At 45.7% G+C, this 27,985-nt stretch overlaps 1 protein-coding gene and 2 long non-coding RNA genes across 4 annotated transcripts; 1 reads left to right on the top strand and 2 right to left on the bottom strand.

Moving 5' to 3' along the window:
- Positions 1-86: 86 nt before the first annotated feature.
- Positions 87-23,145, bottom strand: LOC125084921 (uncharacterized). The gene is made up of 3 exons (XR_007122738.1): positions 23,025-23,145; positions 11,121-11,125; positions 87-97 (listed from the first exon to the last, which is right to left on the bottom strand). It is a non-coding gene; the product is annotated as an uncharacterized LOC125084921 (long non-coding RNA).
- Positions 3,236-6,558, bottom strand: LOC125084919 (uncharacterized). The gene is made up of 3 exons (XR_007122737.1): positions 5,850-6,558; positions 4,124-4,204; positions 3,236-3,265 (listed from the first exon to the last, which is right to left on the bottom strand). It is a non-coding gene; the product is annotated as an uncharacterized LOC125084919 (long non-coding RNA).
- Positions 6,576-27,985, top strand: OAT (ornithine aminotransferase). 2 transcript variants are annotated; one of them, XM_047702897.1, is made up of 11 exons: positions 6,576-6,675; positions 11,686-11,772; positions 13,343-13,570; positions 16,106-16,330; positions 16,437-16,532; positions 20,359-20,486; positions 21,729-21,851; positions 22,690-22,818; positions 23,713-23,826; positions 25,320-25,464; positions 26,968-27,985. In XM_047702897.1, the coding sequence occupies exons 3-11, from the start codon at positions 13,372-13,374 to the stop codon at positions 27,126-27,128; spliced, it is 1,320 nt and encodes a 439-aa protein (XP_047558853.1). In that variant the 5' UTR covers positions 6,576-6,675; positions 11,686-11,772; positions 13,343-13,371; the 3' UTR covers positions 27,129-27,985. The 2 variants fall into 2 exon arrangements, with proteins under 2 accessions (XP_047558853.1, XP_047558854.1); XM_047702898.1 differs by having other exon boundaries at positions 6,650-6,668; positions 11,683-11,772.

Here is a 27,985-nt window from a genome sequence, read left to right as displayed (position 1 = left end):
CAGGCAGCCTTCACTGACTGTTAAAGAAGTTGCCTTTTCTAAGAAAGATTTACTCCAGCAGGTCCCACTTGTGCTGTTCCCTGTTTAACTTCTCTAGCTTTCAAAGTACAATACACGAGTTACTTAGGTTTCAGCAGGAGCCAGTAGCCGATGGGAGAGTCAAGGCTAGAGGGTGATCCCTAGGACTTACAAAAGAGCCTTTACTCTAAATAAAAATAATAATGTTTGTAAATAAAAGTAATAAAGCGGCCACGGGTTGAACTGCTGGGTGGCTTCGATGAAGCTGGGTGTTTTAGAGCGTCCCATCTGTCTGTGAGCCTCAGGACAACCCCTTTTATGAGGTGGGTAAATGAGCTGTGGGGTCTCAGGCTCCCCAGCAAAGGAGCAGAGTCAGGGTGCACTTCTGGAGTGTCCGGCTTCCAGTAAAAGTTATTCAAGTTTTGGCACTCAGAGTTGGCCTTCATGGAATCAATAAAAAAAATCATTGCAAAATACACTGAGTTTCTTAGTGCCTTCATAGATAAGGATGTAAATATTTAACTATTACTTGAGGTTTCTCTTATTTTTTAAATTAATGAGCAAGGCAAATGGCTGCAAACTCCCGACTTAAATTTTTGTGGGGTGCCTGGGTGGCTCAGTCGATTAAGCATCTGCCTTCGGCTTAGGTCATGATCAAAGAATTCCAGGATGGGGCTCCCTGCTCAGGTGGGGAAGTCTGCTTCTCCCTCTCCTGCTGACCCTCCCCCTTCTGGTGCTATCTCTTTCTCTTAGGTAAATAAAATCTTTTTTTTTTTTTTGATAAATAACATCTTTTGAAAAATGTTTATAAAAATCTTTGCTTTAACTTTTTTGTGCTCAGTTGAAATTCCTTTTTTTTTTTTTTTAAGATGTATGTATGTATTTATTTATTTCAGAGAGCAGGGAGGGGCAGAGGGAGAGGGGGAGAGATCTCAAGCAGACTCCCTGCTGAGCAGAGAGTGTGACAGGGGGTTGGATCTCAGGACCCTGAAATTACCACCCTGAGATCATGACCAGAACCAAAATCAAGTGTCAGACACTTGATCAACTAAGCTACCCAGGTGCCCCTGAAATTCCTTCTTCTGATGGTCTCAAGCAAGGAATTTGTTGGGTAGAATACCTGATTCCTTTGCTCTTCCATTACTTATTTCTTATAACACTGGGTAATACCACCCTTTACCTTGGAGTCTTGGATTTCTCTTTAAAAGTATTAGATTAGGGCACCTGGGTGGCTCAGTGGGTTAAAGCCTCTGCCTTCGGCTCGGGTCATGATCCCAGGGTCCTGGGATTTTCAGCGGGGAGCCTGTTTCCTCCTCTCTCTGCCTGCTTCTCTGCCTACTTGTGATCTCTGTCAAATGAATAAATAAAAAAATTTTAAAAAGTATTAGATTAGGTTTCTAAAGCTCCTCAGCTCTAAAATCTACCATGTACTTACATCTCTAATGTACATGTCCAAAATAACCATATTTATTAAGTTTCCTTATAGAGAATTAGCTGACTTTTCAGCTTCAGGAGCTGAGTCTCTCTTTAAACACTTGCTGTCGAGCTGATGGAAACAGGCTTCACCTCTGGATGGATGAGTTGAACTGGCCTTGTTGACCTCCATCATCTTTCTGGTATTTCCCATTCTCTCTCTACTTAGCCTTCCAGGCACACAGGTGTCCTCCAACTGTTGTGACCAGCGCCCAAGGCCCTCTCAGTCTCCCATTCTGGACCCAGTTGTGTCTCCATGAGATATGGAGATCTCATGACCCATGCTAAGGACTGGTCCACCTCTTTCTCTCCAGCCCTCAAGTTTACAAACTTACCACACCCAGTGATATTCCTTCAGCACTTAGATAAGTGACAAGGTGTTAATGGACAATAATGGTTCCAAGTGACCTCTTTTCTTCAACCCCAGCTTCTAGGGCTTAACTCTAGTAACAGCTTACCAGCGTTAAGAGTGGGGAGGACTGGGGCGCCTGGGTGGCTCAGTGGGTTAATTAAGCCTCTGCCTTCGGCTCAGGTCATGATCTCAGGGTCCTGGGATCGAGCCCCGCATCAGGTTCTCTGCTCAGCAGGGATCCTGCTTCCCCCCCTCTTTCTCTCTGTCTGCCTCTCTACCTGCTTGTGATCTCTGCCTGTCAAATAAATAAAATCTTTAAAAAAAAAAAAAAGAGTGGGGAGGGCTTTGGGCAGCCTGGGCTTTTAGAATCCCAGGATTATACTCCCACAACAGCCACTGGCTCTGCCCCCAGGAATGCAGTGTAGAACAATCATTCCTACTAAGCACCACGAAGATGCATTCTGGGAAGTTGTAAAAATCCTGCAAAACAGGCTCAACCTTCAGGAACTTTGGAGTCTCGGTGGGACGATAAGATATAGAGCTAGAGGTATATGGTGGTGAAACAAGGACAGCAGGTGGGTGGCCCTGTGGTCTTCGTCACCAGGGAATGTGTCACGTGAAGGACAGGAGCTGCAGCTAGGATTCTTTTCTTTTCTTAGTACGTATTTATTTATTTTAGAGAGCGAATGTGTGCATGCAAGCAGGGGCAGGGGCAGAGGGAGAGAGAGAGAATCTCAAGCAGACTCCCCACTGAGTGTGCAGCCATATGCAGGTCTTGATCCCACAACCCCAAGGTCATAACCTGAGTGGAAACCAAGAGTCAGATGCCCAACTGGCTGGGCCACCCTGGTGCCCCAAGAAGCTAGATGTCTTTTTTTTTTTTTTTTTAAAGATCTTATTTATTTGAGAGAGAGAGAGTGAGAGAGAGCATGAGAGGGGAGAAGGTCAGAGGGAGAAGCAGACTCCCCACGGAGCTGGAAGCCCGATGCGGGACTCGATCCTGGGACTCTGGGAGCATGACCTGAGCTGAAGACAGTCACATAATCAACTGAGCCACCCAGGCGCCCTGCAGCTAGGTTTCTTAAGTGGAGTTCAGTGGCTGGGGAGGGAAACTAAATACTTCTGGCAGGTGTACTGATCAGATTCTATCAGAATCAGTACTTCAACTGCAAAATTTCTGCATCTCTGCCTATTGTCCCCAGTTTAGAATTAAGTTCAGGACTTCTCCCTGCTGTTCCTCTGCAGTTCCCCTTACTACTTCGCTTACCTCGCTCCTGCCAGATCCCTTCTGGTCTTAAAGAAGTTTACTCTCCTCCAGATGCAAAGGTCTGCCCTGGCTCAGGGCAGTAGCAGCAGAAGAGACAAGTCATGTACGTTGTCGAGGTTTTTTGCGTGAAGATATCTTTTTAGGGTGAATGGAACCTGGGGGAAGGAAAATTTCTCCTGCTGGGTAAAAATCACCAAATACTTATTTCCTGAGTCTCTTCATGAGGCTTTCTCTTTGGCTGTCAGCTTGGATTTTTCCTTTTTAATCAACCCAAGGTCAAGGTCAAGTATATGTAAGCTGTACTAATAACAAGTCATAACAAGTTGGACAATGAAGGGAACAGTGAAGAGTCAGGGGCCTGTAGAATCCATAAATTGTTTTTCTGGTCACTGAATGATTGAGAGTTGCCTATAAGAGAAAATAAAGACGTTTTCCTCTTTTTGTATAATTTTAGCTTTTTTAGATGGTCAAGGTTATTAATTTCAGTTCACTCCTGTTGAAAGAGCACTTCCTGAACTTCTCTTTTCTCACTAAAGTGACCCATGTGCTCTTGCCTGATTCGAAATTCAATGCAGAACCAAAAATGTAGGCACACAAAGGACTTTGTTGAGTGAACTAATGAAATTAATTTAGGTGTTGGGTATCTGCTGTAAGATCAGGCTTTTTTTTAAAAATAAAGATTTTATTTATTTATTTGAGAGAGAGAGAGAGAGAGAGAGAGCATGAGTAGGGGAGAGAGGCAGAGGGAGAGGGAGAAGCAGGCTCTCAGCTGAACAGGGAGACCCACATGGGGCTCGATCCCAGGACCCCAGCATCATGGCATGAGCCAAAGGCATGCACCTAACACTACTGAGTCACTGACGTGTCCCTACTGGGTCAGTCTTTATATCTCCCAGATTTATGGCTCCTAAATAGTTAATTACTTGAATCTGTGAATAGCTGTAGAAGCTCAAAAATCTTTGGAAAGTATGTTCTATTTAAACATTTCTAGATTGTACAAGTAAAAAACTTACAAATAGAACAGCTCTTTCTTGGTTGAAAATAAGCCGCTTTCCGGTCCAGGGCTCCAAGGTCACATTATGCTGCAAAATTACCTGGTAGTAGAGAAACCATAAAATATTATCATGTTCTTTGTACCTATTGCATTTTTCTGATAAGAGAGAAGAGATAAAACCCAGACATTCTCAGGAGTTTCTTACATATGGAAACTTTTTGGTTAAGGAGCATCTTGTCTGTGAGACCAAAGGCAATGCAACATACTTTGATGTTACGCTCAGATCTTGGGTGTCATGTGCCCCTTCCTGAACTCAGAAACACCTGCCCCTACTTGCCAAGGCCTAGGAGAGGATTCCTGGGCTCTGTAAGAGATCCAAAAGCGGGTTTGGCATGGTATACCTGCCTAGGTTTGTAGAACAGGAGCTTAGAGAAACAATTCCTCTCTGACCTGCTGGGTAGAATGACCTAACTTCCAAGAAATCGCACTGTGTTCAGGGTTGTGGAGAGACATCAAAGAAGTAAAAGGCAAAGTCCTGCTCTCACCTGCTCTCAGGGAGCTCCAGAGAGCGTGTGGCCGTAACAGCTGGAATAAGTGGCCTTGTTCTGGGGTGGGGGAGCCAAGGAGGACTGAATCCCTTTTGGTTTCTTGCTCTGGACATCTGCAGTCATGGGCTCTGCTGTTTACAGCTCTGCCTCTGGGGCCCACTCAGTTTTCGACCCTTGACCTTGCAGCTTTGACTTTACTGTCTACTCAGCTAAGACTAATCTTATTTGCTTATGTGTGTTGAATGTCTTGCATTTGTCTCTCTATCCCACCTACTCTCCAGCCTTTCCCACCGAGTCTGTGTTCCTGGAGAGTAAGCTGCAGAGACTTCCTTAAAGGGACTCCCTAGGTCTCTGTCTTCCTAATGTGTTCAGCCTATGGACCACTCTGGTAGGAGGTGGGAGGTCGGGATGCTTATCACCTCGGCACCGGCCCAGTGGGGTCACTGATGACCACAGCTCAGGAAGGTAGCCTCTCCTTTCTTCCTCTCTTTGGGTTTTGGGAACCAGTCTAGGGTTGACAGTGGTGCACTGACTCCAGGTTACTTCTCCATCCTTGTGGTTCACCAGTCAATGTTTAAATAATTCCTTTAATAAATGTACCTTAGATTTTCAATTTGGAGCGTGCCATTTGTTTCCCCCTGGGATCTTGACTGGTCACAATGCTTTCTTTTCCTCTCTTTCTCTCTTAGATTCATTTTATTTATTTATTTATTTATTTATTTATTTATTTATTTTTAAGATTTTATTTATTTATATGACAGACAGAGTACAAATAGACAGAGGCAGGCAGAGAGAGAGGGGGTAAGCAGGCTCCCTGACAAGCAGAGAGCCCGATGCGGGCCTTGATCCCAGGACCCTGAGATCATGACCTGAGCCGAAGGCAGCGGCTTAACCCACTGAGCCACCCAGGCACCCCATTTATTTATTTTAGAGGGAGAGAGCGCTCCGGGAGGGGGGAGGAGGGGCAGAGGGAGACTATTTCAAGCGGACTCCCTGCTGAGCGCCCAGGCTCTATCTCACCACCTAGAGATCATGACCTCAGCCGAAATCAAGAGTCGGTGCCTTACCCGACTGCACCACCCAGGCGTCCCTGACCACGATGGTCTAAGGAAACGTGGTGCAGTCCTTTTTCCCAGCATCTGTCTTGGACTGTGCACTGAGAAGGGAAGTGGCACACGGGGGTGGGCTGCCTCTCACCAGTGGGGTAACCCTGGGCAAGTGGCCTTCCCTCTCTGTCTGGTTTCCATTATGTAACAAAAACGGTGGAGGCAAAATGACGTCCAGGTCCCTTCCTATTCTCATACGAGATTGTCCTGGACTGTCCATTTTGAGTTCCGCGTTTTAATTATGGCTTGTGGCGGGCGCCACAGACAGATTACACGGGGTGTGTCGCGGTCATTTAAGGGTCTACCCGCAACCACGAGGAGGTCGGCAGCGCTTTCCAGCTGCCGTGATGACTTCTAGGGGTGGGTACAGAAGGGTAGCAGAGTTCGAGGGGTCCCGCAGCTGTGTTTGGGATGTATCTGGGTGGGCGTCCCACAGAAGGCCCTGCGTGGCAAGGGACTGGGAGAACCGCCGGGAGCGCAGGGCTGGAGGTCGAGCGGGTCATCCAGACCCTCGCGGCTGGGACCCTGGAAACATCACGAGCCCGAGGCCCAACAGACATTCCATCCCTTCGGGCCTCCTCTTGCCCCCCAGCGAGCGGCCGGCCGAAAGGCACCGACGAGGCCAGCGCTGGAGCGCAGGGACCCGGCGGCGGCCCACAGCAGCCCCGCCCAGGAGATGCGAGAGAGGCTGGAAGCGGCGGTGGAAGGTTAGGTCCGCGCCGAGCGGCAGCGGGGCGGGCGGGGCGGAGGGCGGGCCCACGGCGATTGGTGTCCAGGCCTCCGCCGCCAGCCAATGGATGGCGAGGGCGCCCCGGGGGCGGGGCGGAAGCCGAGTCTTAGGCTCTGTGACGCGCCGCCGTCGCGCTGCTGTGCTGTGCACGACGCGTGTCCCGGGCGGGTGTCGGAGGCCCAGTCAGGTATCCGCGCTAGCGGAGGGGCCGCGGCTGGAGCCGGGACCGGGGTGTCCTGGCCGGGGGCCGGCGGGGCGGCCGACGCGGGCGGCTGCAGTCCCGGGTCGGGGGTCCGGGGGTGGGGGAACGGGCTGAGGGTGCGCGCTGGGCCTCGACCGGGGGGCAGGCTCCGCCTCTGCGGCCGTTTTACGTGGCGGGCGGCGGGCACCGCGGGGCCAGGGGCAGCGGGCGGGCGCGCAGCCTCGGCGGGCGGGGACGCGGCGCATCCCGGCCGGGAGTGGCGGGCGGGCGAAGGAGGCAGGAGGCTGAGAGACGCTGAGGATGTGGCACCTCCGCCTGCCAGGGCAGGCGGAGCCGGGCTGGCCCTCGGCCCTCGGCCCTCCCGGCCCGCAGCCCCCCAGCGCCTTGGCTGCGCGCCTTCGGGTTTGGGAGAAGGTGTTGGGCGCCGGCGCGTGGGGAGGAGGCTCCGCCGGCTGCATTCTGGGTGTGGGGGAACTGCTCAGTTAACGGGTGGCTTTCGTAATGGGGCGGAGGGCCGCGGTGGAGAGAGGCCCTTGAAAAGGGTTCGGATCCTTCCGGGTAGCGTCTGGGCCCTGCTCCCAACCTGCTCATCTCTCCCACGCCCCCAACATCTTTCCCTCCAGTCTGTCCAAATAAAAAATTACAGAAGTAGAGCCTTATCTATAGTAACGTGCAGACTAATTGGATGGTGTCAAGGGATTGGGGCCAACAGGGTTTTCAGCGTGGAGACTTCATCCTTAGGGGCCTTTGCGAGCATCAGTAAGTTCTGGTTGAAATCAGTGGGGCACTCGTTCTCAGGAACCTGTGGTCTCCACCTTTTGTAACTCTTACTTCTTGGTTTCTGTTTTACCTCTTAGGTAAATAAAGGGAGATGATAAATTCAGGGAGGAAAGCAGGCGTGAGTTTGAAATGAATTGGGTTTAATAAATTACTAATCTGTAATTTTCGCAATTCTAAATCTCTTCTTTGGGTTTGTAAGTTTCTGTAGGTAAACTGGTTCTCTCAGTTGGAACCTGGAAGTGTTATTTATGTAAACCAATTTCTTTATCTTACCTATTTGAAATAAACAATAGACTTTCATTAGAATATCTTGGTTTCATCTTCAGAGAATCTAGTTCCGGATTATGAAAAAGATGCAAGTATGAAAGTAGAGTTCCTCTTTTTTAAAGATTTTATTTATTTGAGAGGGAGAGAGAGGAGAGATAGTGAGAGACTACCAGGGGCCGGGGTGGGGGGGTGGTTGTGGTGGTGGAAGGGAGAAGCAGGCTCCCTGCTGAGCAAGGAGTCAGGGGCCAGGCCTCCTGGGATCATGGGCCTGAGCCCAATGCAGATCCTTAACGACTGAGCCACCCAGGTGCCCCTTGTTTTTGTTTTTGTTTTTTTTAAATGAAGCACTTTAAAAATGTAAATTCCAGTAATTAAAATAGTGTTATATTAATTCCAGGTGTACAATGTGGTGATTCAACAGTTGCATATATTAGCACTCAAGAGAAAAATCTTTTTTTTTAAAAGAAGATTTTATTTATTTGAGGAAGTTGTGGGGGGAGAGGGTCAGAGTGAGAAGCAGACTCCCTGCTGAGCAGAGAGCCTGATGCTGGGCTCCATCCAGGGACCTTGGGATCATGACCTGAGCTGAAGGCAGATGGCCAAACGAGTGAGCCTACCAAATGCCCGATAAATGTACTTAAAAAAAAAAAAAAGATTTTATTTATGACAGAGGGAGAGAGAGGGAACATGTGCATGAGCACTGGGGTGGGGTGGGGGGAGGGGGAGGGGGAGGGGAGGTGAGACTCTGCGGAGCAGGGAGCCCAAGGTGGGATGAGGTGAGGTTCTATCCTAGGACCCTGAGATCATGACCCCACTGAAGGCAGCTACTTAACCAACTGGGCCACCAGGTACCCCTGAATCTCATATATTTTAAAATAGAGAAATTGGGGTATCTGCATGGTTCGGTCAGTTAGGCAGGTCTTGACCTGTAGGTGGTTGAGTTCAAGCCCCCGTTGAGCTCTGCGCTGGGCGTGGAGCCCACTTCAAAAAAAACCAAAAAGTAAAATAGGAATGGACCAAATTTTGGAGGTGTGTGGAGGGTGTTTTCTGGCAGAGCCAGTCCTTTTTCAATGGTAATGGTTAAGATGTTTGTGCCAATGACGCACTTGAGTTGAATTTTAGCCAGATTAAGTACAAAAAAACCCCAAACCAACAAATTTTTTCTTGGCAGAACTTAAAAAAACAACAACTGTATTTGTGAATGGTTACCTCAAGAAAAGTAAATATTTGACCAATATAGGAAAGCCAAATTACAAGTGGAATATTTTAAGTGGCTTTTAAAAAACTTTTTTTAAAAGGGCGCCTGGGTGGCTCAGTTGGTTAAGCAACTGCCTTCGGCTCAGGTCATGATCCCGGAGTCCCAGGATCAAGTCCCACATCAGGCCCTCTGCTCATCGGGGAGCCGGCTTCTCCCTCTGCCCCTCGCCCCTTTCATGCTCTCTCTCTCTCTCAAAAAGAATCTTAAAAAAAAAAAAAAGATTTTATTTATTTGACAGAGAGAGAGAGAGAGATCACAAGGAGGCAGAGAAGTAGGAAGAGGGAGAGGGAAGCAGGCTCCCTGCTGAGCAGGGAGCCCAAAGTGGGACTTGATCCCAGGACCCTGAGATCATGACCTGAGCCAGAGCCAGATGCCCAACCAACTGAACTACCCAGGTGCCCCAGAAGGTTCTTTAATAGAAATATTTGTACAGATTCTGGTTACATCATCACATACCTACTGCGGGACTTTTCCCAGTTGAATATCCAGAGTTCATCTTTAAAAGCCCTAAGAATGGGGCACTTGGGTGGCTCAGTGGGTTAAAGCCTCTGCCTTGGGCTCAGGTCATGATCCCAGGGTCCTGGGATCGAGCCCTGCATCGGGCTCTCTGCACAGCAGGGAGCCTGCTTCCCTCTCTCTCTGCCTGCTTCTCTGCCTACTTGTGATCTCTCTCTGTCAAATAAATAAATAAAATCTTTAAAAAAAAATAAAAGCCTTAAGAATGAGTATTGGTAATGTTTGAATGTTATTGTTTTATCAGTAAGTTATTTTTTCAATAAGACTGAACTTCACAGATAAATGGATATTTTATCTCATTTCTATTGCAAATTAGCTGAGCAAATAACTTCTTGTATAAGATGAAAACTATTGGGGCGCCTGGGTGGCTCTGATTTCGGCTCAGGTCATGATCCCAGTGTCCTGGGATTGAGCCCCGCATCGGGCTCTCTGCTCAGCGGGTAGCCTGCTTCCTCCTCTCTCTGCCTGCCTCTCTGCCTACTTATGATCTCTGTCAAATAAATAAAATCTTAAAAAAAAGAAGATGAAGACTGGCGAAGTTAGATAATTTCAAAAATTCCTTTCACTTGCAATACTGTATCGACCTGTTAATCAACTTAAAACATGCTAGTTAGGGGCGCCTGGGTGGCTCAGTGGGTTGGTCTCTGTCTTCGGCTCATGTCATGATCTCAGGGTCCTGGGATGGAGCCCCACATCGGGCTCTCTGCTCAGCAGGGAGCCTGCTTCCCCCCTGCCTACTTGTGATTTCTCTCTCTGTCAAATAAATACATAAGATCTTAAACAAAAAACAAAAAAAACAAACCATGCTAGTTAGGGGGTACCTGGCTGGCTCAGTTGGTAGAGCATGTGATGCTTGATTTTGGGGTTTGAGTTTAAGCCCCACATTTGGAGTTGAGCTTAAAAAAATGCTAAATAAGAGGGTATTTAGTTGTTTTTTTTTTTTTTAATACGTCAGTTCATTTTATAGTGCGTCTCTGCATGCTTCTAGTCACAGAGCTGCAGACCTTAATAGCAAAGTCATTACGGAGAGTAGTTTTTATTTTAGAATTGGACCCTGTCTCATACAAATAAACTTCTAGACCTACTTGCTGTAATCCAGGTTGCACTTCCTAGGGGAAATGACCTCTGCCTTTCTTTTAACCACAGACTGTTTTCTCAGAGCTTCTCAAACACTTCTTTTCCCCTTAGTTTTGTTTTGTATGTTGCCTAAGCTTTTTCTCTATCGAGTGTGACAACCTAGCAGACATTCAGCTTCACTTGTAACGACTTTTTCTGATTATAAATGTGGGAAGCACAGAATAGTAGAAAGATAATAACAGTGAGCATTTTTGTGCCTTTTCAGGTAGTTTTTTCATTATGTGACTTCTTTATTTATAATCTTGAACATATCGTATATGTTTTTTTTCACTTAACCACATCCTAAAACACCTCTCCGTGTTGTTGTACTACTATGATTTTAAATGACAACACGCTATTATGTGTGCGATTTTGTTGATCCATTCTCCCGTTGATGAACAGTTGATGAACATCTTTTACGCATGAATGTTTCTCTGCATTCCTGAGTATTTATGATAGGATTTTAGGAGTGAGGTTACTGGTCTAAGAGTACAAACCCTTCAGAGGCTGTGATAATGGCTATAGTTATTTTCTTTTTTTAAATATTTTTATTTATTTGAGAGAGAGAGAGAGAGCACAAGCAGGGGGCACGGCAGAGGCAGGGACTCAGTGTGGGACTCCATCTCAGGACCCTCGGATCGTGACCTGAGCTGAAGGCAGACACTTAACTGACTGAGCCACCCAGGCACCCCTATAGTTCTTTTCAAAAGGGGTTTTAGTTCAGAGTACCACGATAGAATGCTATGTTTTATTGCTAATTTGATCAAGGCAGAAATTGTGTTAATTTTTTAGTTGGTCAAATAGAACATTAATTCTTACTGTGTTCAGAGCATAAAAGGCCAAGAAATAAAGTTAAAATCCATGTTTTAGACTTCACAGTAGTATTTTAGGGAAATTCTGTATCATTTTGTATAGCTAGACCTTGCATTTTACTAGCCACTGCCCCGTGTCTGCTAGTTCCTATATAAGGTTCCTCTCCCAGATAAAACCTGGTGAGAGCTAGGGACTTTCTCCTTAGGAGAAAAAACTTATGCGAACGATTCTGCATTTTATTTCAGGAGTTATTGGACCCTCTGAACACCATTCCTGGAACTCAGATTAAAAATCTGTGTTCTCATCTGAACCGTGGGAAGAAGGGATAGTCGGTGAGTCTGGGCAAACGGAGTGCTGGATTCTGTTTAGTAACTGTGAATTCCTGAACATACTGGATTTACCACATCGTGCCAAGCTGAAAGGGAAGCAAGCCAAGCTCCAAGTATTAAGTTTTTGCTCATTCAGCAGCTCACATTGAGTGCTAGGAGGTTGTGTGATTTGGCTTGTCATTCATAGAACTCTGTCTAAACATGACTTAAGTAGTCTTTTTAAAAAATAGGTATAGACAAAAAATAAGAAAAAATATAGACATAGTTAAGTGTGCTTAGTGTGTGGCAACTTTAAAAAAATTATTTATTAATTTGAGAGAGAGAGAGAGAGAGAGAGAGAGCGCGCGTGCATGTGTGTCCCTACCTCCCTTTGAGTGAGGGGGTAGGAGCAGAGGGGGAGGGAGAGGAACAAGCCTACTTGTGCTGAGCGAGGAGCCCCGCCCCTAAGATCATGACCTGTTTGGAAACCAAGAGTCCAAAGCTTAACCAACTGAGCCACCCAGGGGCCCCTGGCAACTTTTAAGATTTTATTTTTTTAGGGGCGCCTGGGTGGCTCAGGGGATTAAAGCCTCTGCCTTCGGCTCAGGTCATGATCCCAGGGTCCTGGGATCGGGTCCCACGTCGGGCTCTCTGCTCAGCGGGGAGCCTGCTCCCTCCTCTCTCTCTGCCTGCCTCTCTGCCTACTTGTGTTCTCTGTCAAATGAATAAATAAAAATCTTAAAAAAAAAAAAAAAAGATTTTATTTTTTTATTAGGCGGAGAGAGAGAAAGAGTGCACTAGCAGCGGGGAGGGGGATCAGAGGGAGGAGGAGAAGCAGGCTCCCCACTGTGCAGGGAGCCCAGTGTGGGGCTGATTCAACCTCCTTCCCTGATTTGATCTGCATGCTGGGGGTTCTGCCCATCTGAACGGATCCTGCCCCATAGTAGTCCCTTTATAACAGCTGCTCAGTCCACAGGATCAGGTACCACCTCTCTAGCTCCTCTGCTGTGCAACCTTGCCTGAGTCCCCAGAGAGAGTTCCTTGCCCTTGATGTACTCTCAGCACCGATGACTTAAAAAAAAATTATGTGTGCTTAATAAAGAACTCTCAAGGGGCGCCTGGGTGGCTCAGTGGGTTAAAGCCTCTGCCTCTGGCCCAGGTCATGATCTCAGGGTCCTGGGATCGAGCCCCACATCGGGCTGTCTGCTCAGCAGGCAGCTTGCTTCCTCCTCTCTGCCTGCTTGTGATCTCTGTCACAAAAAAGAAAAAAAACCTCTCGAGTGGTGCAGAAGAATGTGACAGTCAAAGCCTCTGACCTCCCATCCATAGTTTTTCTCGGTTTTCTTACCTATTATCCTGGCCTCCTTACTTCTAGTACTTTGTGCACATCCTGCTGTAGTCCTTGTCAGGTTTGAGTCTAAACACGTCCACGCTTATTTCCCTTAAGCTTCCCATCACAAGGACTGGGTCTTTGTTCTCCCTCATTTTCTTGATTCTTTGGCGGACTTCGTTAAATGCTCAATACGTGATGGGCTGACATACACTGACTCTGGGAAGACTCTTACTTTTACTGCCTTCTCTCCTTTTTGAACAGGTGGGTGCTTTTCCTACTTGAAGGGCACGATGTTTTCCAGACTAGCTCATCTGCAGACCATCGCTGTGCTTCGTCGTGGAGTTCATTCCTCAGTGGCTTCTGCTACATCTGTTGCGACTAAAAAGACAATCCAAGGTCCTCCATCTTCTGATTACATCTTTGAGCGAGAGTCTAAGTATGGGGCACACAACTACCACCCTTTACCTGTAGCCCTGGAGAGAGGAAAAGGTACATTTTGAATTAATCCAATGCCCCTTCTCCCTTTTGCTTGAAACCTTTTATAAAAATTGCTTTTAAATTTTTTCAGTGTACATTTGCCAGATGCATTTCTACGTGGCACATATGGTTAATTCAACATTTAATGAGTGTCTAGTGCTTGCTGTCCTAGGTACTTGTGGGGAATACAAAGGTGAACTCATTCAGTCTTTGTCATGATGGACACTGCCAGGAGGGAATGTAAGATCCTTAAGGAAAGTTGGCTGGTGAGGTAGTGACTGCCAGCCTTCTTCACTGCAAAGATACTGTTTTGCCCTTTCGAATATCTTGTGGGGACATGATTTGAGATTCTGCAAACTTTACTCACACTTTTAGAATCCATTAATTATTCTCTGCCTGAAAATGATTACTGATATTTGCCAAGTGGTGATTTAATGCACGTTTTGAAATAACAGCCTTAACCTAATAAAACTAAAGTTTATTACTTAGCTTTGGGCCAGAAGATGATGTATGCGAGTATTAAACATCTTTATCATTTGCCGTATTTATTTAGGACTAGCACTGTGATCTAGATTTTGAACAACTGAAAATCTAGACTTCTATAATACAAATTTGGGAGCTGTTTGTAAAAATATTGTACCGGGACACCTGAGTGGCTCAGTGGGTTAAGCCTCTGCCTTCGGCTCAGGTCACGATCCTAGGGCCCTGGGATGGAGCCCCGCATCAGGCTTTCTGCTCAGCAGGGAGCCTGCTTCCCCCTCTCTCTCTGCCTGCCTCTCTGCCTACTCTCGATCTCTCTGTGTCAAATAAATAAAATATTAAAAAAAATATTAATTGTACTAGCAGAGTGGCTGGGGTCAAGTCCTGGTTCTGTATGTGCCAGCTTGGGCTGATTCTAAATCCAAGCACCTCTTTCCATATCTGTACTGTAGGATGGTCACAGTTTTTTAGGTTTTTTTTTTTTTTTTTTTCAATAGGTTTTCTTTGATGAGATAAGGCTCAGTAGCACCTAAGACATTATGTTAAATACATGGTAAAAGTTAGCTGGTAAGCTGCCCAATATATTTTAATATCTATAGTCAACTTAAAAAATTTTTTTAAAGCATACATAACTTAAAATTTACCATTTTAATCATTCAATTCAGCACCATTAAGTATATATACAGTACCGTAGAGCTATCCCCTCTAGCTAGTCCTGGGACTTTATTACCCGCAAAGGACCCCTTACACCCATTAAGCAGTCACTCTGCAGTCTCCCGTCTCCCTAGAACCTGGCGGCTGCTGACCTGCATTCTGTCTTTGTGGATTTGCCTGTCCTGGATGGTGGAATGGCTGCAGCATGTGGGCTTTTGTGTCTGGCTTCTCTGACTTAGTGTAACGTTTTCAAGGCCGGCTGTGTTGGGGCGTGTGGTCGTAGTCCGTTGCTGCTTATGGTTGAATAATCCTTCCTCGCGCGGATAGACCGCGTGTCGTTGATCCATTCGTCAGTTGATGGACATTTGGGTTGTTCCCAACTCCTGACTGTTGTGAGTAGTGCTGCTCTGAGCGTTTGTGTACGGAGTTTTGTGTGAACACCTGTCCTCCACTCTTGGGGTATGTACCTGGCTATGGACGGTAACTTTCGCTGTGACTTGCTGAGGAGGTGTGGGCCGCTTGCGACAGCTGCTGTGCCTTTTCCAGTATGCATGAGTTGCGGTTTCTCCTTGTCCTGCTGGCACTTGTTCTCTTTCTTTCTTTCTTTCAACCATCCTTATGAATGTGGAAGCTATCCCTGAGGTTTGGATGTGCATTTCTGTAGTGATCGAGATACTGAAGCATCTTTTCATGTGCTTTTGGGCCATTTGTATATCTTTGGAGAAATGTCCAATCATGTTCTTCGCCCATTTTTGAATTGTGTGGTTTTTTGGTTTTTTTTTTAGGATTTTATTTGTTAGAGCAAGAGAGAGAGGGGGGACAGGAATGGGGGAGCAAGGGGGGCCAGAACGAGAGGGAGAAGCAGACTCCCCACTGAGCAGGGAGCCCCATGCTAGGCTCGATCCTGCGACTCCAGGATCATGACCTGAGCCGAAGGCAGCCACTTAACTGAACCCATGAACTGGGTTGTTAGTTGTTGAGTTGTAAGTGTTCTGGATACTAGACCCTTAGCAGATGGGTGTGTGATTTGGAAGTACATTTTCTCTTTCTCCTCTGTTGATAGTTACAGTCAACTAATCACGATTTTTCTGTTATGTATAACTTCTGGTTTTAAATTCCAAACCCCAATTTTCTAGGAGTGAGGGTGTCACTCCAGAGTTTATAAAACTTTTCATGTTATGGTGTTCTTGTTAAATATGTAATTTCAAGCTGGGCAGATAAAATATAATTCCTTATAAATCAGATTATTTTTAACCAGCCTGACTATGCTTGAGCTAAAACATGATTAGCCACAATTCTGTATTATAAAGTAAAGGTTCATGTGTGGGTATTCAGAAGGCTTGCCAACGGTCTTAATCTTTGAACTTTACATAACTCAGTGATTTTCTAAAATGACACTCTTTATATATTTAGGTATTTACGTATGGGATGTAGAAGGCAGAAAATACTTTGACTTCCTGAGTGCTTACAGTGCTGTCAACCAAGGGCATTGCCATCCAAAGATTGTGAATGCTTTGAAAAGTCAAGCAGACAAACTGACCTTAACATCCAGGGCTTTCTATAATAACGTGCTTGGTGAATACGAAGAGTATATTACTAAACTTTTCAACTACCACAAAGTTCTTCCTATGAATACAGGTAAAATATTTCTTTTTTACATTAAACAGCCAAGAAAACAATTGTATTACTTTTTGATAATTTAAAATACATTTTTTTTAAACCGAAAAATTTTCTTTCTTGATAGGGGTGGAGGCTGGAGAGACGGCTTGCAAACTTGCTCGTAGGTGGGGATATACTATTAAGGGTATTCCAAAGTACAAAGCAAAGATTATTTTTGCAGGTATGTGAAATTCAGCATTAACCTTTGTGATGTCAGCATATGATGTCATTACTGTTTCATTATCACTGGAGTATTTCCAGTGTTTGCTTCATCTGTGATACATTATTTGCTAAATGTTATATAAAAATTGAGAGATTTTCTGGGGCTCTTTCTGCAGATTTCTACATAAATGGGATTTTTCCCTGTTAAGTGACCCCCTATTCCTCACTCCCTAAAGTGAGTGACTATATGATTTATTTATCATCTGTTTATCAGAATTTTTTCATAGCAGGTTTCTCATTAATTAGATGGTAATTAATTAGATGGTAGAGCATTTTTGATAGGTTGTTGATTTTATGTTGTGTTAGAGTAGGGCCATGTCCTAGGTGTGGTATGGAATTTGAATCTTAGTATTTGATGTATCATGTCCTCAAAAGCTGTTGGAAGAGGAGGGCTGCAGTTGCCCTGGATAGATGGCTGGGAATGGTTGAGAGGAAGGACGTGGATACTGATTCAGGAGACGAAGAGTTACTTCAGATGATGGAATCATTTGCTTAAGATTTTCTCTCCTTTTGCCCTTCCCCCTGCCTTGCTAGTATTTCCTCTTCCTCTTTCCCACCCTACCCCTTATTGGCATTTTATTTATTTAAATTTTACTTTTAGTTTTTGATGTACCAAAATGTGTGTGTAATTAATGTGGACAACTTGCTGAGCTCAGAGATAGGTGTTCACCCACGAAACCACTGTCCCAGTCTATGCCGCTACCCTTTACACCACCTCCAGAAGTTTCCTTTTGCCCTCTTACTTGTTACAACTAGTACTTTTTACTCATTTTTTTAATTAAAGTATAATCACCATACAGTGTCCTGTTAGTTGCGGGTGTACAATGTAGTGATGGAGCAGTTCTGTGCGTTCCTCAGTGCACCTCGTGCTAAGTGTGCCCTTGATGCCCTCGATTTCACCCCACGTCCTCTCTGGTAACCACCGGTCTCTTCTCTGTGTGATATAATCTGACTCTTGGAATCTTTATAATGGTGTTCAATTGAAAGGTTCTGACTTTTTTGTAAAGTTCTGATTTTCGTTTAAAAAAAAAAAGTGCGGGGGGCACCTGGCTAGCTCAGTTGGTTAAGCCTCTGCCTTCGGCTTGGGTCATGGTCCCAGGGTCCTGGGATCGAAGCCCTCAGCGAGGAGTCTGCTTCTCCCTCTGCCTCTGCCCCTCCCCCTTCTCATACACACTCTCCCTCTCAAATAAATAAAACTTTTATTTTTATTGTTTTATTTGCTTATTTTTAAAATTTATTTGACAGACAGAGATCACAAGTAGGCAGAGAGGAGGCAGAGAGAGAGAGGGGGATGCAGGCTCCCTGAGCAGAGAGCCTGATGCAGGGCTTGATTCCAGGACCCCGAGATCATGACCTGAGCTGAAGGCAGACGCTTAAGGACTGAGCCACCCAGGCGCCCCAGCATAACTGTTTCTTGCAAACAACAGTGGCATTTCTGGTGATTGTCATTCTTACAGACTGTATTAGTCTCTTAAATATTAGCAAAAGGTACAAAGGTGTTTTCTCCTGAGTACTGAAGCAGTTGGTGAGTCAGTGGGGTAGAGACCGTAAGGCTGTTCCCAACTGAAATTCCCTTACACCTGCAGAGTAAACCACAGAGGAGACTGGTGGGGCTGCGTGGAGGAGAGCACCTGGTCTGATTGGTGCATTTGCTTTTCTTTTTTCTCTTTTTCTTCTCTTCTCTTCTCTTCTCTTCTCTTCTCTTCTCTTCTCTTTCTTTCTTTGGAGGGAGTGTACTCGAGAGGCAGTGGGAAGGGCAGAGGGAGAGAGAAAATCTTAAGCAGGCTTCATGCCCAATTAAGAGCCCATCGTGGGGCTCATTCCTATAGCCCCAAGATCATAACCTGAGCCCAAATCACAAAATCACTTAACTGAGCCACCCAGGCGCCCCTGGTGCCTTTTCTCTCGAACAAGCCTGGTCATATCAGTGTGCTGTGACTGGTGGACGAGGAGAGTGGGGATCAGTCATACGAGAGAGATCCTTTGCAAGAGTGATGTTTAGGGATGCTTTATGCCAAAATACAGTAATTCAGTACTGGGTTAACGGAGTTGGTGCTGGTAGAGGTGGCAGAAAGCTATTAAGAAAAAAAAGTGGGGGAGCCCCCAAACCTCTTTGTTGTTATTCTACATTGTTTCTTCCCTTGCTTGAATGTAACCCATTTGAAATTACCTTATGCATTTGCTTTACTCTGATTCAGGTTATGGTGTTTCTTCTCTCTGGCATTTAAGCAAGCTCCATGATGACCCCTCTTATCCCCAACACCGAGAACAATGCCTGACCTACGTAGTAGGGCCTTAAACTTATTAATGAAATAAATTAATGGGTAAAAAGATGTTCCTGAACAAAGAACAAGATCAGTCATTTATTTTTATTTTTATTTTTTTTTTTAAAGATTTTATTTATTTGACAGAGAGAGATCACAAGTAGACAGAGAGGCAGGCAGAGAGAGAGAGAGGGAAGCAGGCACCCTGCTGAGCAGAGAGCCCGATGCGGGACTCGATCCCAGGACCCTGAGATCATGACCTGAGCCGAAGGCAGCAGCTTAGGCGAATGCCTAACGACTGAGCCACCCAGGCGCCCCAAGATCAGTCATTTAGCGCATTATCATACCAAGGAAGGCAAAATTGAGTGTTTAGATTGCCTGAGGGTGTTTCAGAAGATGAATTTTAAGTTCATTCTTTAGTATTGGGTGTTTGAAAGGAAAATACTGATTCTCCACAAAGGATATTCTTTTTCTCCTATTACTATTATAAATGCACTGTGTCTAGAAACACATGTGCTGAATGCCTCAGTTGTTAGGGTTTGAGATTACTGAAAGAAAAGACAAGTGTTGGGGCGCCTGAGTAGCTCAGTCGTTAGGCATTCGCCTTCGGCTCAGGTCATGATCCCAGCCTCCTAGGATCGAGCCTTGCATCGGGCTCCCTGCTCGTTGGGAAGCCTGCTTCTCCCTCTCCCACTCCCCCTGCTTGTGTTCCCTCTCTGCTATCTCTCTCTGTCAAATAAATAAATGAAATCTTAAAAAAAAAAAAAAAAAAAGACAACTGTTTATCCTCTGGGGCTGTGTATTACAGTCGGAGGTTCAGTAGAGGAGTGCCTAAAGTAGCAATGGCAAGGCCAGGCCTTGGTGGTTGTGTGAGCCATGATGTTTAATATCAGGGTTTTTTTCCTCTTTTCTTCTTTCCCTAATATCTGGTTTTATTTTAACAAGTGAAAGCTCACTGGAAGCTCTATAAGGCAGACCCGCATTTTTATTTTATTTTTTATTTTTTTATTTTATTATTATTATTATTATTATTATTTTTTTTAAAGATTTTATTTATTTATTTGACAGACAGAGATCACCAGCAGGCAGAGAAGCAGGCAGAGAGAGAGGAAGGGAAGCAGGCTCCCCGCTGAGCAGAGAGCCCAACTCGGGGCTTGATCCCAGGATCCTGAGATCATGACCTGAGCTGAAGGCAGAGGCTGTAACCCACTGAGCCACCCAGGCGCCCCTATTTTTTATTTTTTAAAAAGATTTTACTCCTATATTTGACAGGGAGAGATCACAAGTAGGCAGAGGGGGAAGCAGGCTCACCGCTGAGCAGAGAGCCTGATGTGAGGCTCGATCCCAGGACCCTGAGATCATGACCTGAGCTGAAGGCAGAGGCTTAACCCACTGAGCCACCCAGGTGCCCCGCAAACTCGAATTTTTAAAAAAATCAAACTTATTAAGGTAGTTTTTGGGGACAGTGCTTATTAAATCTGGGTTTGTTTGAAATAATCTTTGTTTATTTTTCCTTTTCAGCTGGAAACTTCTGGGGGAGAACTTTGTCTGCTATCTCCAGTTCCACAGACCCAAGCAGTTATGATGGTTTTGGGCCATTTATGCCAGGTTTTGAAATCATTCCATACAATGATCTGCCTGCTCTTGAGGTATCACACTTAGCGTCACAGTGCTTTAGCTCAGAGTAAATGTAAATGAAATTTATTGAATGTATGGATTGAAAATAGATGTGGGACTGTAATGAATGTCTGCCTAATGTAAGTTGGGCCAAGATTTCAGACTGGTCTCTGGAATGGCCAGTTAGTTTCCAGCACGGGGAGGTCAGGTACTATGGTCTAATCCTGAGAACAAGCTACTTTCCCTCCATGTCCTGCATGAGTGATTTGGATAGTGTATGTTTAATTACTTTATTAGATAAAATTACTCAGTTTTCAGCTAACCTTTTAAAATTATGAGTGGAGGACTTCTAAAATAAAAAGAGTCACTGAAAATGTCTTTAAAAAACTATGTTTTTGGGGTGCTTGGATGGCTCAGTTGGTTAGGCATCTGCCTTCCGCTCAGGTCATGATCCTGGGGTCCTGGGATAGAACATCCTGCTCTCTGCTCAGTGGGGAGCCTGCTTCTCCCTCTCCCTCTGCCTGCCGCTCTGCCTACTTGTGAGCGCACGCTCTCTCTCTCTCTCTCTGTCAAATAAATAAAATCTTAAAAAAAGAAAAAGAAAGAGGCGCCTGGGTGGCTCAGTTGGTTAAGCGGCTGCCTTCAGTTCAGGTCATGATCCCAGGGTCCTGAGATCAAACCCCGCATCGGGCTCCCTGCTTGATGGAGAGACTGCTTCTCCTTCTCCCTCTGCCTGCCTCTCTGCCTACTTGTGCTCTCTCTCTATGTCTCTCTCAAATAAATAAATAAAATCTTAAAAAAAAAAAAAAAGAAAAAGAAAATATAGGATAGAGGAGATTAAAGCTCAAGTATTTGGAGCTTTTGGTAACTGAGCGTAAGAAATGTTATATTGTGTGTGTGTGTGTGTGTGTGTTTAAGATTTATTCATCTATTCTAAGAGAGAGAGAAGAGGGAGCATGCATGTTGGTAGGGAAGGGGGAGAGGGAAAGAGAGTCCCAAGCAGACTCTGCCTGGAGTGCAGAGCCTGATTGTGGTCTCAGTCCCAAGACCCCAGCTATGACCTAAGCCAAAATTAAGAGTCGGATGCCCAACCGCCCGTGCCACCCAGATATGTTATACTTTGACATCAGATATAAGTTAGTACGGAAACTTAATTTGCATACTTAACGTAAAAATATATGCAGTGTGTGATTTCAGATTTAACCCATTTTTAGCCTATTTAACCAAATAGGTTTAAACGAAAGTTACTAAAACGTATTTGTATTTTTTTGTAGCGTGCTCTTCAGGATCCAAACGTTGCGGCGTTCATGGTAGAACCAATTCAGGGTGAGGCGGGCGTTGTCGTTCCGGATTCCGGCTACCTGATGGGCGTGCGAGAGCTCTGCACCCAGCACCAGGTCACCCACCTTCCACCTGCCTACCTTGCTTAGGGCTGGGCTGCTAAGGTGGAAGCAGCGATGACATCACCTTTCCACTAGGGGAGACTTCATTCTGAGAGCTTCAGAACTTTCTAGTACAGTCTATCAGTGGCCTGCACAGAAGTGCTCTTTTTGCTAGCTCTGGAAAGTGGCCAAGCCCGGGCCCAGGCAGAGCTGCAGACTTCCCGGGCCCAAAGGTTGTTCCTTCCTCCCCTCTCCAGCATCCTGTGGTGGGAGCTTCCTCAGGCCCCTGGTTGTATCCTTTTGCTCCCTTCCTCTTCCCACCAAGCTAGTACATACTTAAGAAGAAGTAACTGTTTAATAAATGTCTGGAATAAGCAAGTGAGTTAATGTCTGTTAATGTCTTCCCAGAGAGTAGTTTTTTTTTTTAAGATTTTATTTATTTATTTATTTGGCAGACAGAGATCACAAGTAGGCAGAGAGAGAGAGGGGGAAGCAGGCTCCCCGCCAAGCAGAGAGCCCAATGCGGGGCTCGATCCCAGAACTCTGGGATCATGACCTGAGCCGAAGGCAGAGGCTTAACCCACTGAGCCACCCAGGCGCCCCCCAGAAGAGTAGTTCTATCCAAACCTTGCCGAATAGGGCAGAATGGGCCTCGGGGAGGGAGTGGACTGATACAGGAGGTAATTGTGGGTCTGCAGATTTTCATAGGATGCTGCTGAAATTATGTTGGTAATTAAAAGATTCTCACAAATCTGAGGGAATGTCAGAATGACAGATTTGTGTGGGGAAGAGTTCACTGTTTGCCCTGTGGAAACAGAATCAGTACTGAATGTATTCTGTTGTTTCCCAACAGGTTCTGTTTATTGCCGATGAGATACAGACGGGATTGGCCAGAACTGGCAGGTGGCTGGCTGTGGATTATGAAGGTGTCAGACCTGATGTGGTTCTTCTGGGAAAGGCCCTTTCTGGTGGCCTGTACCCTGTGAGTTGAAGGTTCAGCCTCTCTCTAGTCACTGCTCCTGTGAAGTCTGTCCTTCACAGGGCCCTGGAAAAAAGTGCACTGCAAGACACCTGGAATGTGTAATAGAAACATTTTAGGGTTCCAGGGGGTCGATACGCTTAGTTAACTTGAACGGGAGAACTGGGTGTACCTTGGAATTTGCTGTGGGGTCTGTTTTGGATGGAAACTGTGCTTTTTCCCATTGTTCGGAGACCTAGCATGACCTGTTGTCTTCAGCCATGACTGATTCATGCAGAGGTTGGGAAAAAGTAGTGTTGTAGCTTCTTCCTTGGGTTTACTCTTCAGACCAGTCGCTGGTACTGGATGGCCTATAAAGGCTCTGAGTGTAGCACGCGACATGGTTTTCTAGGCAATTCAACCAGGCGTTTCAGTTTGCAAGTGAAAGGAATTCTAAATTCTGTCACTGCAGAAAGTGCTTTCCTCTTGGTTCTGAAATGTTCTCGTTTGGAGCCATCGAAGTGTGCCTGATGAGCTCACACCGGGCCCGGGTCCCTGGTTAACTTCAGTGAAAGATGTGTAGCCCTTGTTTGTGGAAGCTTCATGTCACATTTTTTTTTTAAGGATTTTATTCATTTATTTGACAGAGGGACACAGCAGGAGAGGGAACACAAACAGGGCGAATGGGAGAGGGGGAAGCCGGCTTCCTGCCGAGTGGGGAGCCCGATGTGGGGCTCGATCCCAGGGTTCTGGGATCATGACCCGAGCCGAAGGTAGATGCTTAATGACTGAGTCACCCAGGCACCCTTCATGGCACATTTAATACCACCTTCATAAGTACTTGTGTTCCCGGCTTGCTGAGTGGGAACGGTTAGTCTGGGAAGTGACTCGGTCGGTCCTGAATTTTCTGTCTTGCAGGTGTCGGCAGTGTTGTGCGACGACGAAGTGATGCTCACCATTAAGCCGGGGGAGCACGGCTCCACGTATGGAGGAAACCCGCTGGGCTGCCGAGTGGCCATTGCAGCCCTGGAGGTAACGGCTGCTTCAGACCTTTTGTCTGGTGTCCGTTTGTCTGGGTAGTGTCGACGTGACTTTTAAGTTTGAGCCCGTGGACGTAATGAGAAATGTAACAAGATTGCCAGGAGTCACAGAACACCAGTCCAGAGGAGGGACTTCAGGGCCGTGGCATTCTCAAAAAGTGATTCAACCTTGGTCTAGCGGATGGGAATCTCGGGGGTCTTCCGAGTTGCAGTCACTTGGGGCTTTCGTCCTGGAGGCCTTGGGTGGCTCTCGGAGCTTTCATTCTGTGACCAGACCTGGCCCATGGGGCTGATTTTTTTTTTTTTTAAAGATTTTTAAATTTTATTTTGAGAGAAAGCGAGAGAGAACGCACAGAGGCAGCGAGAGAAGGAGACTCCTGCTCAGCAGGGAGGCCAACACGGGGCTGCATCCCAGGGCCCTGGGATCATGACCTGAGCTGAAGGCAGCCGCTTAACTGACTGAGTCACCCAGGCGCCCCCCTCTTTTTTTTTAAAGTGTAGATTTGAACACTTTTACATTTATTTCTTAGGAACCTACCATAAGGCACAAAATTATGTGATGTCCAAGGAAGGGCTTTTTAGAGGGAGAAAAGTAAAGGAAACTATTGTAGTTTAGAAATTAAAGTATATTCAGGGGCGCCTGGGTGGCTCAGTGGGTTAAAGCCTCTGCCTTCGGTTCAGGTCATGATCCCGGCGTCCTGGGATCGAGCCCTGCATTGGGCTCTCTGCTCGGCGGGGAGCCTGCTTCCCTTCCTCTCTCTCTGCCTGCCTCTCTGCCTACTGTGATCTCTGTCTGTCAAATAAATAAATAAAATCTTAAAAAAAAAATTAAAGTATATTCAGTCCATTACTTTATTCAACTAATAAGATATCACTTGCATTAAACAAATTTTAACTCTTATTTTGCTGTGAAATCAGGTTGATGATGGATTTGTGACTAAAGCAAGGCTCTGTTTGAGCTATGTATGTTTAATTAGAAACTAAACTGGTTGGGCCACCTGGGTGGCTCAGTTAAGCATCTGATTCTTGGTCTCAGCTCAGGTCTTGATCTCCAGGTTGTGAGTTCAAGCCCCATGCTGGGCTCCACACCGGGTGCGGAGCGTACTTAAAACAAGAAAAATGAAACTGGTATACAGGCTTTGGAAAGCAGGAATAAAAGTTTAGGGGCACGTGGGTGGCTCAGTCATTAAGCATCTGCCTTTGGCTCTGGTCATGATCCCTGGGTCCTGGGATCGAGACCCACATTGGGCTCTTCTGCTCTGTGGGAACCCTGCCTCTCCCTCTCCCACTCTGCCTCTTTCTCTCTCACGTGCTCTTTCTCTCTCTGTCAAATAAGTGAATAAAATCTTAAAAAAAAAAAAAAGGTCAGTGACTCTGGTCTTTATCTGGTTGTGTTGTTCTTTTGCTTATCGTCCACATTCCCTTCCAAAGTATAACCTGAAACAGGACAGTCTTAGCATTTGTGTAATTTTTCTTTCAACACAGGTTTTAGAAGAAGAAAACCTTGCCGAAAATGCAGAAAAAATGGGTAATATCCTGAGGAATGAGCTCATGAAGCTGCCGTCTGACATTGTCACTGCCGTCAGGGGGAAAGGATTACTAAATGCTATCGTTATTCGAGAAACCAAAGGTACGGACACAAACATTTTACTCCAGATGTTATTTTTATGTTTTATCTGGTTATTGGGTTCCCCTTTCTGAAATTGTTGACCAGGTCTGTTGGCCAGAGTCTTGTCTGACTTCTGTTAATGGTCTTTGGAAATGGAGCCCTTTCCTCCAGGCAGGATGTACGTACTCCGTGACGTCACTTGTTACTCTGCCTTGAGTTAGTGACACAGCCCTCGGAGGTGGCCCGTTACCTGCTGGTACAGCCCACACATGGCAGTTTCTTGGGAAGCTTCCTCTTCGCTGTCTTCCCCGTCTCCCTCCTGGACTTTGCACGTCGGTAAAGGTGGCAGGAGCAGCAGTCACAGTGACAAGTGCGGGTGATGGTGGTGATCAGAGACCCCCCCCCCCCCCACCGCGCTTCTGGAGTGTGGGCTGTCTCAGTGCTTCATCGGGACTAGCCCTCAGGGGCTCCCTGCCAGATTTTCCTGTGGTAACCCTTTCTTTTAAAGCAGCGATTCTGACTTTGGCAACACTTTAGAATCACCTGAGGAATTTTCATTTTTATTTTATTTTATCAAAGATTTATTTTAGAGGGCGCCTGCGTGGCTCAGTGAGTTAAAGCCTCTGCCTTCAGCTCAGGTCATGATCCCCGGGTCCTGGGATCAAGCCCCGCATCCGGCTTTCTGCTCAGCGGGGAGCCTGCTTTCCCGCACTTATCTCTGCCTGCCTCTCTGCCTACTTGTGATCTCTGTCTGTTAAATAATAAATAAAATCTTAAAAAAAAAAATAGATTTATTTTAGAGAGAGCACGTGCAGCAAGTGGAGGGGGTGAGGGAGGGAGAGGCTCTCAAGCAGACTGTACAGGGCTCAACCCACGACCCTGACACCATGACCTGAGCCAAAAACTTAACACATTGAGCCACCCCGGTGCCCCCTGAGGAACTTTTATTTTTTGTTTATTTTTAAATTTTTTTATTTCCCCCCCTGAGGAACTTTTAAAAACTTCATCCAAACCTAGCCCCCCCCAGAGAGTCTGATTTAATGGGTCAGGGGGCGGCGCAGGCATCGGCCGTACCCTTTCGGTGACTCGGGCACACAGCCAGGGTTGGGAATCCTCCTCTGAAGTGAGCAGAGTCCACAAGCTCAGGAAGCAAATCCGTTTGAGGAGTGTGTACTGTTTGCGGGGTTTGAGTAGTGCTCATTCCCTGCCAGCTAACTTCTCTGTGTCCTGCCCAACGTCTTTCTGTGCTGGTTCCTCATAGTTAATATGACAGCCTGGTCTTTCTCATTTTTGGAAGGAACAGATCTGTGTGTCTGATCGTACCATCAAACCTAGTTATGCACTTGCCAAAAAATGACCTCATTTTTAAGAATAAGGACAGAGCGAGCGTGCAGCTCCAGGCGTCTGTCTTTAGTAGGCCCTGGCAGTTTTCCTCCGCCGGGTGGCTCTTGCCCGTCTGGACCACGAGGGCTGCCCCAAACCCCTGTCTTTGATCAGCGCACGTGTTTGGCCATTTTTCTTTAGATTATGATGCTTGGAAGGTGTGTCTGCGGCTTCGCGATAATGGACTTCTGGCCAAGCCGACCCATGGCGACATCATCCGGTTTGCCCCTCCACTTGTGATCAAGGAGGATGAGATTCAGGAGTCGGTGGAAATCATTAACAAGACCATCTTGTCCTTCTGAGGGGAGCGACTGTTCTCAGTGGTGCCCGTGCAGCTGGAGACGGCGGTCCCCGTGCCTCACATGGGCATGCGCCACGCCCCAGCGTCTTCGAGGACTTTTTAAAATATGTCTTTTTTTTCAGTTCATGCATAATAGAATGGCATTTATAAACACACAGTTTGCTGTGTAACATGACTGTAAGAGAATGGAATGGCCTCTCTGATGAAGTTTCTGTGTGCGTGTGTTCTTTCTGGAAGTGAAATGTACCTACTGTATATAGAGAGCCTTTTAATCAAGCCCTTCAGTATAACTTATATGTTTTTATAATTACCACACTGATGTAGATGTTTCGTATTTGAAAAAGTGATAGGGGGTCGTACGTGGAAGACTTGCTTAACCTTGTAAAGTTAAATTATAATCATTGAATTTTAGGAAGGATTAATGGTTAAGTTTACATAAAACACTAGGATTTAAGGAAACTTCATACTGGCCAACACCAGAGTGTAGCCCATGAATGTCATTTTTAATTAGAAATTAGTGTTTAACATTCTCAAATTATGTTTTAAGTGATATAATTTGTAAGAAGAGTTTATTTTTCATTTTTCTTTAAATTTAAAGTAAAGCCTCTATTTAAAGTGTCTGTTATGGCAGTGTCACTGAATACCTAACATATTTAAGCTCTTTGAGAATGTTCTTTATTGTGTGTGTTTTTCTAAGAGCCTTTCAGTGTCTTTGATGATATTTAGAAAAATAGAAATTATAAAAAGAAAGTCTCTTATACTCCCTTCTCCCCTTTGACAATAATTGCTTTTTTCCTGTGCTTATACTGGTATTACTGGTATTTACCATTTTTATTGAAGTATCCTTATTATGCATGG

The sequence above is a fragment of the Lutra lutra genome, chromosome 14 (assembly GCF_902655055.1).
Source record: "Lutra lutra chromosome 14, mLutLut1.2, whole genome shotgun sequence".
In the NCBI taxonomy this organism is placed as follows: Eukaryota; Metazoa; Chordata; class Mammalia; order Carnivora; family Mustelidae; genus Lutra; species Lutra lutra.
Note: the sequence above shows the minus strand (reverse complement) of the source record. Positions and strands in the feature narration are given on the sequence as shown.